Genomic DNA, 16,806 nt, shown 5'->3' with positions numbered 1-16,806 from the left:
GAAGGCAGGGAAAGGGGCCAGAGTTGGCAGCGGCTTCAAGCAGCAGTTGCCCTGATGGGCTTCAGCAGGAGATGCTGTCACAGAAAGGGCCCCTCTGTGGATTTTGAGGTCGCCGAAGTCCTTCTGGTTCAAACTGTCCACAACTCTGAGATCTGCCCCTTATACGATGCCCCTTCTGTTTTCTCTGCCCGCTCCATACACTGATGCCTGGCATCAAAGTTTACAAGCCTCTGATCACAGTGAACAGGGAGAGGCAGCGAGTGCACTACAAGCAAGAAAACATCCCTTTTTTGTTCAGAATGGGGGAGGATGTCAGAAAGGGAAAGTCGCGGGAGCCCGAAGGGAGCTTCTCGAGGAGACTGTTTCTTAGTCGCCCAGGTGGAGAACAGTGTGGGGGAAGCAGCGGGGACACTGGCCACCTGGGCAGATGACAATGGGGAGCAGGTCTCTGCCCATCGCTGGCCTGGCTGGGTTGGAAACGGTCAGAAAGAGAAGTCAAACCGGCATTTTCAAAGCATCCGTTAGCATCGGGATTGTCCCTGAGCGCGCCACGCTGCTCTTCTTCAGAGCCCTCCTCTCTCTCAACCTGGAACCAGCTTGTCAGCAGCCCCCTGAAGTCTCCCGAGTGGAAAGTGGGCAAAAACTCTACTCGACAAACATATTGAAAGCAACTAACTGTGGGCCAGGGCCTGTGCTGAGGCGCAAGGATACAGGCACGAGATGTTAGCTGCTCACAAATTCCAGGAACGGGATGGAGGAGATGCAGCCAAACAGTGCAAAATGGGTGGGATGTGTTCCTGCGACTCAATGAGAAATGCATAGACTTGAGTTGGGACCATTCATTCAATCCACTTTTGTGGGGCTCCGGGGTCTGGAAAGGACAGCAATGATGGCTGTCCCAGGACCTCTCGGGCAGGTGGAGATAGGACATGCACGCCCTTCAGGCTAAGCAGAAGGTGGTCAGGGGCACGAGACGGGCTGCAGGAGTTCAGAGGAGGATGTGCCTGCTTCCACCTGGGGAGACGCTGGGAAACAGTGTCTGGGGGCCAGGAGCTGCTGCCTGAGGTTGCCCTCGCTCTGCCTGACCCTGGCTGCACGAGTTACTTAACGCTCTTCGTGTCTCAGGGTCATTATCAAAAAGTGTGGATAAGGACAGGACCAAGCTCACAGGGTTGTTATGGGGATTGAATGAGGTGAAAATGCAAAGGTCTTCTAGGGGTTCCAGGCACACTGTCAGTGCCAGCCAAGTGCTCGCTAATTCCAGGAACATGTCCTGCAGGCCCCTTAGAAAGGGGTGCTGGTGACGGATGCCCAGAAGTCAGGTTTCCAGAGCAGGAAGGTCGGGCAGACCCTATTGTGGTTCATTATGCCGCCAAGTACACACTGAGGGTAATTATCCCCTTGGACACCGTGGTCTCTGCAAACCGAACTCCTTTCATTTAAATATCTCTGACATGTAAAACATCCCTGGTCCAGTACCTTATCAAGTTGCAAGTGAACAGTATTAACTTTGTACAGTTCCACCACAAATTAAACACTGGCCTGCTTACGGTTTGGGAGGGTGGATTCACTGTCAGGCTACGTGTGACATTAATGTGGATTTTTCAACCGTGCCCATCTGGAGCATGTGGTGCCTGTACCATCAATCAGGTTTAGAATCACAAAGCAGTAATTCCCAGCAAGGGCCTCCCTATTACAACATCCTTATTTTAAAGATGAGGAAACAGAGATGTGAAGACAGTGAGTGGGTATCCTTTGGGTCACCCAGCTTGGGAAACTGTGACCACAACCCAGGGTGAAATGGAGGCAGAAAGGAGGTGGGGGAGAAAGTGTCCACCAGGCGCTGGGCTCTGCTCTGTCCCAGACGGGCGTGCCTCTTCCTGTAGGAGACTCGCCAGCACATCTGTACACAACTGTAAGATGCTCAGGGAAGAAGACTTCATTTCTAGCAGCCCAAACTGCCAGGCCCCAGGCTCTGTACCCGGCAGTCAGACTTACGGGGAATGTGAGCTGCGCCACGGGGCCCGGATGATTCCTCCAAAGGCAGACTGGTAAGGTGAGTGTACATTTCAAAGGGCACCGATCTTCTGGGTTAAAGATGTGCTAAATGGGTCACAGAACTAATGCGAGGGCACAACCAAGTCATGAGATCAGACACAGGGTGTGTGCGATTAATCTTTTAAGAAGGCTAGTGAGACACCAGAGTTTAAAAATCTGTTTTTAATTTGGATTGCCTCACTAAATTATCAGGTAATTTTAAACAAGCGTCTTAACTTCTCAATGCCCATTCCCCTCAGGAAAAAGGAGACTAATGAGCATGGAAGAAGAGATTTTGTTTTGTCTTTATAGCTTGAAGAACCTAGAAAATTATACAATCCAAATTTTATGTTTCAGATAAGGAAACTGAAGCCCAGAAAAGTTAAGTGACTAGTTTAAAGGCACACAGCTAGTAACTGAGCAGAACACAGGGAATCTCATTAATGGATCCCATTTATGGATGTGCTTTCCACAAAATTCCAGACTTATTTACAAAATGTTTTCAAATACTTAGATGAAAGTTTTCACATTGTCAAACCAATGTGACCACATTTGAAAAGTACGAATCAAATTTCTGAGCTATTTCTATATCTGACGCTGCCTCTAGCTTTTGCCAGCTGTCACCTTGGTCCCTTCAGCAGAACATTTTCTGAAAAGCAATAGTAGTTTAAAATGCTAACTTTAAAAGCCAGCCCATTCACATCCCCATGCTTTAGTGGTTAAGTTCATGTGCTCTGCTTTGGCGGCCTGGGGTTGGTAGGTTTGGATGCTGGGTGTGGACCTAGCACAGCTAGTCAAGCCATGCTGTGGCAGCATCTCACATAAAATAGGGGAAGATTGGCACAGATGTTCACTCAGGGCCAATCTTCCTCACCAAAAAAAAAAAAAAAAAAAAGTGCCAGCCCATTCAGTTTCTGGATTTGAATCTTCAGAACCAGATCATGTAGAAGGGATGGAGCCTACACACACTACCTGACACCTTCTATCTGGAGCTGGGTCTGTTTTGCTAAAGCCTTTTCAGAATGTGCTTACTGACTTTCATAGATCAAATTACGGCTTTGAGAGCCACAAAGGGAGGTGTGGTGCAGTGTGTGGGAAGAGCATGAGGCTTTGGAGTGAGTGAGGCCTGGGTTTGAGGTCTAATTCTTTCAGCGTTGATTCAGCAAATATTTGTGCAGGGCCTCTTCTCTGCTAAACCCTGTGTTGTGTGACCTTGGGTGGATCATTTAACTTCCCTCAGCCTTGGTTTCTTCTTTTGTTAAATTAAGGTAATATACCCTTCCTTTTAGCTTTAAGGATTAGAGACACGGTCTAAAAACGATTTCACACATAGTAGGGATCAGTAAATTATGGTTGCTATTATTTTTATTAGAGTCTGGGCTGCAAATATCCTAGAGATGGACAACATATTATCACTAAACTGACAAAAAGGACACCAAACAGAAAAGAGACAGACAGACAGACAGTTTAAACATAGAGAGACTAGAGAGAGAAGAGAGAAAACTCCTGATCAAATATCTTATTTATCATCTTTGGGGAAAACCTACAAGTAATTAAAAATATATATGTTTGTGTATGTATGTGAGTGTGTATATACACGTGCTATATTCTTTATTATTTGCTTTCTTAGAATCTTAAAATATCAGAAATGAAAAGGAACTTAATCATCTTCTAGTTCAGGGTTCTTGTTTACAAATGAGGAAGAGCTGAGGGCAAAGGTGCTGCCAAGGCCCCTCGACTCCTTCCTGACGCACCTGCGCTCAGAACCCACATCTCCTGGTTCCCTGGCCGCCATCTGGGCAAGGAGGGGGACGAAAAGCATTTTCAGAATGCAGCAAAAGGTAAGCGAGACGAGGACGCCTCCAAAAGAATGTTATTCTAAAGGTCCTGGATAAATGAATAAAGGAAATAAGACTTTTAAAGACTCTAAGGACAGCTCAAGCTGCTTCCGCCCCCTGCTGGGGAGAGAGGGGAGGGTCAGACCCCTGGGCCTTCAGCGGCAAAATCCCAAAAGTTAAGTGAGGACCATCAGGCCAAGCAGAACTTTCCAGATCAAAGAGGAAAAGAGACACAGAGATATTTTGAGAAGAGGCTGAGGATGGCGGAAATACAGGAACAGTAACAACACCTTGTTAAAGGAAGTTTAAAACTTAAGAGGGGCCTTCATCTCAAAGGTACTTTTAAATTTATTAGACTCTCTTATTTTGCCTCATGTTATTTGAAGAAAGTCTTATTTCCTCTCATAAAGAGTGAGGCTGGGGGAGGCAGAGGAAAGGATTTTTACCTTTTACTTCATAGTCCTGGGATTTTTGAGTTTTCCATTTTTGCAATAATTTTTAAAAACACCTTTCTTCTTGAAATTTGTTTTGGCTCAGTGTGGCACCTTAAGTCCAGACATGCTGTTTTCCCCAGGATTTAACATCTTTCATTCTTACAGTCCAGGCAGCGCACAGCTGGGCAGGGCGCCCGGCTCCTTGGCGGACACTGCCCTCTACTGGTCACACGGACAGACGCACCAGCCAGACCCGTGTGCCCGGCCTGTGAGGCTGAAATCCAGCCGAAAAGTAAAGAATCTCAAAGACAACGTCATTACCTTTTTGCGATAAAATCTCTTGGCTTGACTATTAAATCCTTTTTTTTCTGATTCTGGAATTATCGAAGCTTCATATTTAAAAGGAACGGAGGACTGTGTTGGGTATGCAGCAGTAAAACCTACACAACAAAAATAAAATAAAAATTAGCAAAGAACAAAGAATTGGCAAAAGCAGAAAACACAGAGCTGTATATTAATGTTTTACTTTAAATGGAATAGAAAAGAAACTTGCCTTTTGACAAGAGAGAAACATGAAACCGGATTTTTGTCAAGTGTAAATTACCCTCTTCGTAATTTATTGGGTTTTTTCCCCTCCAGCTCTTAAGCTATATATAGCTGAAGCACATTGTCCCAGGTAAGAGAAAGGATCTGACAGAGAAGATGTTCTTGGCAAGTAGGAAGGGGACACAGAACCACCTGGAGCAGCCTGGAGGAGGCAGGCGGACAGAGCAAGATCCTCACTCATCCTCAGCCCAGAGTGACACATCAACGAGAACGATGAAGACGCAGACGGGGAGGGAAATCCCAGAGTGGGGCTTGCTCTCACTTTTCAGGGCGCTGTGCAAGACAAGTCTAAGTTTAGATTTCCGCTTGAGCAGACGTGGGGTTAAAAAGCAGAAAGGGATCAGTTATAGAAAACCAAATTAAAATTTTGGGAGCCAGCCCTGTGGCTGAGTGGTTAAGTTTGCACATTCTGCTTCGGTGGCCCAGGGTTTCGCTGGTTCGGATCCTGGGCATGGACATGGCACCGCTCATCAGGCCACGCTGAGGCGGTGTCCCACATGCCACAACTAGAAGGACCCACAACTAAAAAATATACAACTATGTACTGGGGGACTTTGGGGATTGGCAACAGATGTCAGCTGAGTGCCAATCTTTAAAAAAAAAAACAGTTTATATGTCTGGGTTGTGATGTATAAATGCTATATAAACTTCCCCTTTTCCCCTCTCCCACTCCCCACCTCTGGGAGAACGTCCACAATTGCTAAGATTCCACCGGCAGCATCTATCTATCTATCTGCACGGCAGGCTGATCACAAACTGTGACCTGTGAGTGTCATAGAATCTGACTCATTTTCTGATGTTTGGCTGCTGACAGCTTTTAAGCTTCACCACTCCCTCGTCCCTTTCCACCCCACATCTGGGCAAGCCGATGAGGAGGCCAGGATGCTCCCTCCATTGGTACCAACTGGAAGCCCAAACCACGCAAACCCCTGCTCTCACTCCAGCCCCTCCTCCCAACCACAATAAAACCCACGTCAGTCTCCTATCCCTGCTCTCTCAAGCCATTTTTGGACCAGATTGGGAAGCCTGCCATGCTCTCCCCAGAAAGCCTCGTTGTATGAGTAACAAACGTTTTCATATCCTCTTGATGTGTGTGCGGCAGCATCAGTCTTGACATTTAAGCCAAATTTTGGGTGGGGGAGTCCATCTTGACTCTGTAAGATGTGCCAGTAGGGAGCCAAATTATCTCAACATCAGAGTCCTCCTCCTCAGAGACAGAATGTGTGCAGAAGTGGAAAAAAGACAGCCAAGAGAAGAAAGGAGGGATTTATTAGGGTGGGGGCGAGGTGGCATGGAAACTGTCTTTAAGGCCCATTTATTAGTCTCTTAGTTTTTGAAAAAACAAAACTACTTTCCAAAGAGGGAAGCCCAACGTCATCGGGGGCCCCTCAGGACTTACGAACCAGCTCAACAGAGGAGGAAACTGAGGCTTAACCACACAGCCAGCAGGTGAGCAGCTGGGGTTTGAACGTTTGTCTAAAGAGCCCAGGCTCTTGAACTCTAAGCTGTCCTTCCTCCTGCTGAGCCTGGCCCACAGTAAGGACTCCACACACAAGTGAATGAAACAATGGGGATGGAGCAACCTCGCCTAATTTGCCCGGGCTGAGGATGAAGCAAGTGAAAAAACAGAATATGTATGTTTGGTTAGAAAACACTTGGAGATACCAATACACAGTATATTCTTTTCCTCCCTTCTCCCTCACCCTCGTTAAAGTAGGTGGATGGCTATGTATCTTTTGCTTTAAGGAAGCTAGAGAGCAAATCAGAAAGCAGTACATGCAAGGCTTCCTAGCTGTTGTTTCTAAAAGTCTGAGTCATAGAACAACCGAGAGATTTTGCAGAGAAGGCAGTAAAGAAAGGAGGCTTCTGAAGAAAGGTAAAAGGAAGGTTTCCCTGTGATCAGAAAGCAGATCCAACGCTTTGGCTTCTGGCTGTGGTGGAATGGCACGAATCAAGGCAACTCTCAGGAGAACTACCAAAAAACCAGGATTTTAAAGAAAACACTCTGGGTAACTGACCTTCCACTTCCAATCAAAATGAGATTGGATTTGCCCTCCTCACTGAAAAAGTAAAGTTGAAAATGGACAAAATATATGAAACAATGGTTTTCAAGCACCGAACACCGAAACAAATGAGGTTCACAGTAAGACTGCCCCCAGCTCACGGCTTACTGGAGAAGTTTCCAGGCCGTAGCACAGGGAGGAGGAATCCAGGCGGAGTCTGGTGGTCTTCTCAAATTGAAGAAATGGATGTGGGCATCCAGGAGGGCCTCATGGAGAGTTCCCAGAGCAGAGAAGCACAGACGAGAGAGCTGTAGGGAGACCTGCACTGGGTTCCCCTCTAGGAGTTTTGAGTACCGATCGGCACACGCGTGTGGGAAAACTACCCAAAGCTGGGGAGAGAATCGCCTGAAAGAATGAGGGTGACCAATAGCTGATGCTTACACTGGGCCAGGAACAGCTCATGTTCCTACGAGTCCAACGGAAAACCTCCTAATTCATGGAACATTAAGTAGGGTACGCAGAAGGGTTTTGCCTCAGAAACAGGGCAAAGTTATCCCTTGACTAAATGCTGCTCTGGTTCCGGCTAACAAAGTTTAAAAGCAAGACTTGAAAAGATCAAAGTGTTTCCCAGTAACTTAACTGCATTCTAGAACAAAGCACAAGAATTTATTGGACTATAAACACATACAGACTCAATAGGTGAAATTCAAAATATCTGGCATCCAATAAAATATTCATGGGGATGCCAAGAAGGAAAAACTGCAGTCGAATCAAAACCAACTCAGAAATTACACAGGTCATAGAATTAGTGCACAAGAACATTCTACCCACCATAATAACTGTATTTGATACGTTCAAGAAGCTAGAGAAAAGACTGAACATATTAAATAGAGACATGGAAGATATTAAAAAAGATCCAAATCAAACTTCTATAAATGAAAACTAAGATGTCTGAGATTAAAAACACACTAGATAAGGGCCAGTCTGGTGGCCTCGTGGTTAAGTGCAGGGCACTCTGCTTCGGCAGCCTGGGTTCAGTTCCCAGGTGCAGATCTACACTGCTCTGTTAGTGGCCATGCTGTGCTGACAGCCCACACACTAAAAAACGGATGTTAGCACGGATGTTAGCTCAGGGCGAATCTTCCTCAGCAAAAACAAAAAAAACAACAAAAAAACCCCACTAGATGAGATTAACAATAGACTAGATACTGCAGAAAAAAAGACTAGTGAACTTGACAGACATGGAAACTATCCAAAATAGGAGAAAAAGGACTAAAAAGTACAGAATATCAGTGAGCTATGTGACAACTTCAAGGAGCCTAACATACGTGTGATTGGACTTTCCAAAGAAGAGATATGGGGAGAGAGGAAATAGAAAAAATATTTCGAGAAAAAAATGAAAATTTTCCAAAGCTGATAAACCCTATCAACCCACAGATCCAAGAAAATCAATGAACCTCAAGCAAATGAAACATAAATAAAACTACACTATGGCACATAAAATAAAATTGCTTTTAAAAAGTGATAATGAGAAAATCTTAAAATCAGGCAGAGAAAAAAGACATGTTACATACAAAGGAACGATGTAAGAATGACAGCAGACTGCTGTTGGAAACATCTTTAAGGTATTGAAGGAAAAAAACTGTCACCCTAGAATACTGTACCCAGTAAAAGTATCTTTCAAAAACAAAAGCAAAATAAAGACTTTTAAAGATATACCACAGCTGGGAGGATTAATCTCCAGCAAACTGGAACTACAAGAAATGTTAAAGGAAGTCCTTCAGACAGAAGAAAAATGGTACCAGCTGGAAACCTGTGTCTACATAAAGCAATGAAGAGCTCTGGAAATAGTAAATCCATGGATAAATATAACATAGAGAATTATGAGTATAAATTGACACATTTAGATATAAATATAAAATTTAAATCATTTAAAAAATAATGGATTAAAGCAAAAACAATAACACTATTGTGGGATTTATAATATATGTAGAAGTAAAGTGTTTGACAATAGCACAAAGGCAAGGAAGAGAAAAATGAAAATATAGTATTGTAAGGTTCTCCTGCTATATGTGAAGTGTTATGATATCACTTGATAGTAGAATGTCATAAGTTAAAGATGTATACTATCAACTCTATAGTAGAGATCAGTACATTTCTTCTATAAAGAGCCAGATAGTAAATATTTTAGGCTTTGCAGGCAACATAGTCTCTGTGGCAACTACTTAACTCTGCCATTATGGAGTGAGAGCTGCCATAGACAATACATAACGAAAGAGAGGTGGGGCTGGCCTGGTGGCACAGCGGTTAAGTTTGCACACTCCGTTTCAAGTGGCCCAAGGTTTGCCTGTTCGGATCCTGGGTGCAGACCCTGCTTATCAAGCAATGCGGTGGCAGGCGTCCCACATATAAAATAGAGGAAGATGGGCACAGACATTAGCTCAAGGCTAATCTTCCTCAAAAAGAAAAATAGGGGTAACTGTGTTCCAATAAAAGTTTGTTGATAAAAACAGGCAGCAGATCGGATTTGGCCCAACGGCCAAAGGTCACCAACCGTATTCCAAAGCAACCACTAAGAAAACAACGCAAAGACCTATTGCTAATAAGTCAACCAAGGAGACAAAATAGAAACAAAAAATACTCAACACAAAAGAAGACAGAAGAAGTAAATAAAGAACAGATGGGACAAATTACAGGTGCAATTGCAAATTGGAAGACTGAAGAAAGCAAACTGCAAGATGCTGGACTTAAACTCACACACCAAGAATCACGTTAAATTTCAATAGTCTGAACATCTCAGTTAAAGGACAGATGGTCAGATTGGATAAGAGAAAAAGACCTACCTATATGCTGCCTACAAGAAATACACTTTAAATATCAACCCAGCCAATAGGTTAAAAGAACGAAAAAAGATACACTATGCTAATACTAATCAAAAGAAACCTAGATATTAATATCAGATAAAGCAGCTTTCAGAGCAAAAAATATTGCCTGCAATAAAAGAGGGTGATTTCATAATCATAAAGGGGTCAATTCTTCAAGAGAACGTAGCAGTCCTAAATGCTGATACACCCGATAACAAGAAACTCAAAATACAGAAAGTAAAAACTAACGAAACTGCAAAAAAACCCAGAAAATTATACAGTTATTGTCAGATATTTCAAAATTCCTCCCTCAATAATTTAAGCACGTAGATAGAAGCTCAGTAAAGACATGCAAGACATGAACAATACTATTACCTAACTTGACCTAATTGACAATTACAGAACATTCCACCTATCTATATAATCTATCCCAGAAAACTGAAGAGGAAAAGACATTTCCCAACTCATTCTAAGAGGCTAGCATTACCCTGATAACAAAAACAGACAGCGTCATTACAAGGGCGGGCAGAGGGGAGGAACCAGTGCAGATCAATAATCGTCATAAACATACACGCAGAAATTCTTAGAAAAATTTTAGTAAATTAAATCCAACAATATATAAAAAACATAATACATCATGACGAAGTGAGGTTTACCCCAGTACTGCAAAGATAGGTTAACATTTGAAAATTGATGTAATTCACCATGTTGACAAAGTAACAAAGAAAAACTACAGGATCATCTCAATAAATGCAGAATGAAATCATATAGTATGTACTCTTTTTTGTCTGGCTTCTTTCATTCAGCATAATTATTTTGAGATTCAACCATGTTGTTGAAATATCAATACTTTATTGCTTTTTATTGCTGAGTAGTATTCCATTGTATAGAAATGTGAGAACTGTTTATCCATTGTAATGGAAATTTGAATTGCTGCTAGCATGGGGAAATTACAAACAAGGCTGTTACTGGGCCGGCCTGGTGGCACGGTGGTTAAGTTCGTGCGCTCTGCTTCTGGGCCCAGGGTTCATGGGTTTAGATCCCAGGCGCAGACCTAGCACTGTTCATCAAGCCATGCTGTGGCAGTGTCCCACGTGCAAAATAGAGGAAGACTGGCACTTATTAGCTCAGGGACAATCTTTCTCAAACAAAAAGAGGATGATTGGCAACAGATGTTAGCTCAGGGCCAATCTTCCTCACCAAAAATACCAAACAAACAAATAAGCCTTTTCTCAACATTTGACTACAAGTCTTTGAATGGACATAAGTTTTCATTCTCTTGGGTAAATACCTAGGACAACTGGATCATATGTTTAACTTTTTAATAAACTGCAAACTCTTTAGCAAAGCTGTAGTACCTTTGTGCATCTCCATTATTAGTGCATAAGAATTACTGCTACTTCACATCCTCATCAACAGTGGGCAGTCTTTAATTTCAGCCATCCCATTAGGTATGTAGTGGTTTCTCGTTGTGCTTTTAATTTGCATATCCCCAATGACTAATAATGTGGAACATCTCTTCATATGCTATTTGCTATCTATATCTTTTTGGGGGGTGAAGTCTCTGTTTAGTAGATAGTGAAAAAGAATTTCATAATATCCAATATCCTTTTATGATTTTAAAAAAAAACCCTAACAAACTAGGAATAGCTAAATAAGCAAATTTCCTTAATCTGATAAAAAGTATCTATGACAAAAGCCTATAGCAAACATGATACTGAATAGTGATATATTAAAAGCTTTCTCTTGAAATAGAGAATGAAAGTAGGATGAGTATCATCATAATCTATTCAACATTGTCCTGAAGGACTCCAACCAGTACAAAGGTCAAGAAAAATAAATAAAAATATATGGATCAGAAGAAAGAAATAAAGCTGTCATTATTCACAGATGACAAGACTGTATATGGAGAAATTCCAAAAGAATCTACAGTTAACCTATTAGAGATAATAATTGAATTTAGCAAGGTCACTAGAATCAAGGTCCATATACAAAAATCAATTTATTTTATTTCTATACCAGCAACAAAGAATTAGAAAATGAAATTAAAATATTATCATTTATAACAGCATAAAAATCAAATGCCTACAATAGATATAAAGAAGATATGCAGGACCTCTACATAGAAAACTATAAAACATTACTGAGAAAAACGTAAGAAGATTTAAATAAAAGAAAGGAAGCTAAATTGGAGAACTTGAATTGGAGAACTCGATATTGTAAAGATGTAAATTATCCCTCAATTGATTTCTAGAATCAATGCAATCCAAATAAAAATGACAGGAGGGACTTTCTTTGGGACATTAATGAACTGATTCTGAAATTTATATGGAAATGCAATGGGGCCAAGAAGAGTGAAGATAAACAAAGTACAAAGTTGAAGGATTTATACTCCTAGATAAAAGACTTGTTATAAAGTTACAGTAATTCAGACAGTGTGTATTTGAACAGAATAAAGAAGCCAGAAGCAGATCTGCATATACATGGACACTTGATTGACAACAAGGACAGCCTTGCAGAGCAGTAGGAAATGAATGACCTTTCAAAAGATGGAGCTGAGTCAACTGGATATACGTATTGAACACAACAAACTTGGACAGCTACCTCATACCATCCACAAAAATAATTCCAAGTGAATTGTAGGTCTAGACATGAAAGGTAGAATAATACAGTTACTAGAAGAAATTATTTCAGGGTAGGCAAAGATTTCTTAAATAGGAGAGACATAGGCACTAACTATAAAGGAAAAGATTGATAAATTGGGCTATATTAAAATTAAGAGTTTCTGTTTATTAGCATACCATTAAGAGAGTGGAAAGAAAAGTCACAGACTAAGGGAGGATATTTACTTTACCTATAGCCAACAAATGGGCTCACTTCTGGAATGCTTTAAAGAACGCCTATAAATAAGAAAAACCCAACAGAAAAAAATGGGCAAAGGGCTCGCCCAGTGGCATAGTGGTTAAGTTCACATGCTCCACTTCAGTGGCTCAAGGTTCGTGGGTTAGGATCCCGGGCACAGACCTACACACCGTTCATCAAGCCAAGCTGTGGTGGCATCCCATATACAAAAAATAGAGGAAGACTGGCACAGATGTTAGCTCAGAGACAGTCTTCCTCAAGCAAAAAGAGGAAGATTGGCAACACATTTTAGCTCAGGACCAATCTTCCTCACCCGCTCCCCCCCCGCAAAAAAAGTCCAAAAAACTTGAACAATCACTTCTCCAAAAAGAATATCCAAAGGTGAGCCAACATACGAAAAAGTACTCAATCTCATTGATCAAAGGGCAATGCAAATCAAAACCATTATGAGCAAAATGTTGGTGAGGATGTGGAGCAACTGGAATTCTCATACACTGCTTGTCAGGAAGTACAACTGACACAACCACTTTGGAAAACTGATGGGCAGTATCAACTGAGCTGATCAGAAACCTACCCTATGACTCAGCAATTCCACTCCTAGGTATACATCAAAGGAATACATACATATATGTCCCACAAGGCATGTACAAGAATGGTCATAAAAGCTTAGTCACACTAGCCCCAAACTGGAAACAACCCAAATGTCCTTCAATAGTAGAATGAATGAATAAATTGTGGTAGATTCAAACAAAGGAAAACTTTATAACAACAAAAATGAATAGTTATGGATATGTGAAACATGAAGTTAAATCTCTTAAACATAACATGAGAGAAAAAACCCTAAGAGGAAACAGTTCATATTGTATGATTCCAATTTAGATAAAGTTCAAAAACAGACTAAAGTAATTATATTAGAAGTCAGGACAGCTGTGATGTTTACTTTTGCAGAGAAGGGGGATAAAGCCTGGGAAGGGACAAGACAAGGGCTTCTGGGACAATTCTGTACAATTCTGATTTGTGAACTTTTTCTGAATATATATTATGCCTTAGTTTAAAAAGTATTAAAGAAAGAGAGAGCACAGAATTAAAGGATGGGAGGAAGAAAGAGGGGTCCAGCTCTGAGATTGACAGCAGCAAGGACTCTAGAAGCCCACCAGGGAGGTGGTAACATCCCTGAAAGAAAAAGCGGTGGAGTAAGGATCTGGGAATCAGGTTTCCAGTCTCAGCCATGATTCCTAACCCAGGAGTAGCCCAGAATTAGCACATACTAACAAACCAAAGGGAGCATGCAGACTGGGACAGGGGCAGCCTCACTGGGTACATGGATGACCAATGCTCTGAGCACCCCTCCCCTCCCCCACTCAGCCTCCTACCATCACTTCTTTCTACCGAGAAAGATCCAAGAGCTGAAACAAGAAGGACACAGGATCTGTGCCAATAAAGGCTGGAGTTAAACTTTACAACAACCCAGCAGACTGGCAGCCTGCATTAAGTTTTAGGAAATAAAGTGAGATCTCTTACACCTTAAATTTGAAGACGGGGATTCTTACCAGATACATGGCAATAACAAGTCTGTTTTTTTGGTTGAATAGACTTCCTCCTCCTTCTTCCCCGCTCCCTCATCCTCTCTTTTCATAGTTTATTCCCACTCATCACAGTAGAAGCAGTGAGGGACAAGCAAAGCAATCTATCTGATACGCCTTAAGGATGGTCCTGTCGGTATGAGCCAGGATTTACTATATTCCCCTAAAATTGGTTCTTATGTACTAAAATGAACGTATGTCAGGAGCTCTCTCTCCTCCCCACAAAGACATCTGTTATTAAGTTCACTAGACCTTTCTGCAGTTTGCCGGCATTTCTGGGGTATTTTTTGCCAGGGTCTTGGTCTTTTTGTGTGACGTTGTCCATCTTAGCAAAGTTCTGTGATGTGTTCCATTTGTTTGATGAAAAACTGTATTACATGTTCTTCTAAGCCCCTGAAACAGAAAAATACAGCATTTGCAGGGATCATTTCACATTCTTGTTAATCACGTTGATTGGGTTCTGTTCTGTCTGCGGGATAGACTGAACAGTCCTGTGGGTAGAGGCGGAGATGTACCAAGTTCTGGGACCCCCTGGCCCGAGCACACACACTGCCTGGAGCAGGAACTCTCTACGTGTTCACTTTTGACATTGCTTATAGAGCTACGGAAGGCTTGAATTTTATAAATTCATCTTTACCGAGATAATTTACATAAAATATAATTCATCAGTTCTAAGTGTACAATTCTAAGTTCTGGCAAATGTTTGCAATGGTGTCAAATACCAACACCATTAGGATATAAATACAGACATCACCCAAAAAGTTCCCTATGCTTTGCAGTCAATACCCTCCCAACCCTGACATCTGGCAACCACTGCCCTGCTTTCTGTCACAATAATTGCCTTTTCTAGAAGGTCACATATAAGCAATCACAGTACATACTGTTTTGTATCTGTCCTTTTTCACTTACCACAATGCCTTTGAGATTCTTCCATGCTGTTGCATATATCAGTATGCAAGTTTGTTCTAATTGCCACACATCCTCACCAATATTAATATGGTAAGTCATTAATTTTAGGCATTCTAGTGGTTGTATAGTGGTATCTCATTGTATTTTAATTCGCGTATTTTCATGTGCGTCTTTGCCATTTGTTTACCTTCTATGGTGAACTGTCTGTTCAAATCTTCTGCCATTTTTTTAAACAATTGGGTTATCCTGTTATTGAGTTGTAAAAGTTCTTGATATATTCTGGATAAAAGCCCTTTACCACATATATGTTTTGGAAATATTTTCTCCCAGTCTGAGGCTTGCCTTTTCATTTTCTTAAACAGTGTCTTTTGAAAAGCAAAAATTTTAATTTCAGGTTGAATTTATCAATTATTTTCTTTTATCGTTTGTGAATCTTTGCCTAACTCAAGGTCACAAATATTTTCTCCTATGTTTTCCTCTAGAAGTTTTATAGTTTTAGCTATTAAGCATAGGTCTAAGATGTATTCTGAACTAAATTTTGTATATGGCATGAGGTACTGGTCAGGTTCGTTTTATTGCATTTGGATAGCCCACTGTTCCAGCACCATTTGTTGAAAGGAATATCCCTTTCTCCATTGAATTATGTTGACACGTTCATCAAAAATCCATTGAGATTTTATATATATTCTGTTCTTTTGACCTATATGTATATCTTTATACCAATAGCACACTATCTTTGTAATAAGTTTTGAAATCAGGTAGTTCCAACTTAGTAGTTCTTTTTCAAAATTATTTTGATTGTACTTGCTCTTAGATTAGCTCTTTCAAGTTACCATGCAATTTGTAGAACCAGCAAGTCAATTTCTACCAAAAAACCTCCTTGGATTTTGATTGGGATTGCACTGAGTCTATAAAACCATTTAGGGAGAATTAATGCCTTAACTTTGTTGAGTGTTATGATCTATTAACATGGTATACCTCGCCATTCATTTAGGTTTTCTTTAATTTGGGGGCAATATTTTATAGTTAGTATACAGATATTACACATATTTTCTTAAATTGATTCCTAGATATTTCTATTTTTATGTCATGAAACTGGTATTTTTTTATTTCAATTTCCAATTGTTTGTTGCTAGTATACAGGAATACAATTGATTTGTGTACATTGATCTTATATCTGCAAATCCTTGATAAACATTTTTTAAGTCTAATAACTTTTTTGTAAATTAGGAACTTATTTATACACATATATAATCATGTCATATGTAAATAAAAAGAGTTTTATTTCTTCCTTTCCAATTTGTGCACCTGTTTTTTCTTTTTCTTACTAGATTGCAATGGCTAGGACATCCAGTACAATGTTGACTAGAAGTGGTGATGGTGGACATCCTTGTCTCATTACTGATGAGTAAGAAAGCACTCAGTCTTTCAACATTAAGTATGGGGATGTTAGTTGTAGTTTTTTTACAGAAGCCTTTTATCACTTCTAATCCTGGTTTCTTGAGGGTTTTTAACAGGAGTAGATGTTGAATTTTATCAAATACTTTTTCTGCATCTATGGAGATGATCATATAATTATTCTTTTTTAGTATATTAAATGAATCATAGTGATTGATTCTCAAATGTTAAAACAACATAATATTCCTGGAATAAATGTTACTTGGTCATGA

General features: G+C 40.8%; 1 protein-coding gene across 18 annotated transcripts in view; it reads right to left on the bottom strand.

Moving 5' to 3' along the window:
- STPG1 (sperm tail PG-rich repeat containing 1) overlaps positions 1–16,806 on the bottom strand; it is a 53,202-nt gene that overhangs the window by 27,288 nt on the left and 9,108 nt on the right. For 16 of the 18 annotated variants that reach the window (XM_008507700.2, XM_070597809.1, XM_070597852.1 and 13 more), the window contains 2 exons: positions 14,480–14,620; positions 4,631–4,749 (listed from right to left, as the gene is read on the bottom strand). In XM_008507700.2, coding sequence (XP_008505922.2) covers positions 4,631–4,749; positions 14,480–14,552 — 192 coding nt within the window. In that variant the 5' untranslated portion in view covers positions 14,553–14,620. Of the gene's footprint in view, positions 1–4,630; positions 4,750–5,047; positions 5,189–14,479; positions 14,621–16,806 lie in introns of those variants that run through there. The other 2 variants (XM_070597780.1, XM_070597841.1) reach the window with 2 other exon arrangements.

The sequence above is a fragment of the Equus przewalskii genome, chromosome 2 (genome assembly GCF_037783145.1).
Source record: "Equus przewalskii isolate Varuska chromosome 2, EquPr2, whole genome shotgun sequence".
Taxonomy (NCBI): domain Eukaryota; kingdom Metazoa; phylum Chordata; class Mammalia; order Perissodactyla; family Equidae; genus Equus; species Equus przewalskii.
This window is presented reverse-complemented; position numbering and strand designations above follow the sequence as displayed.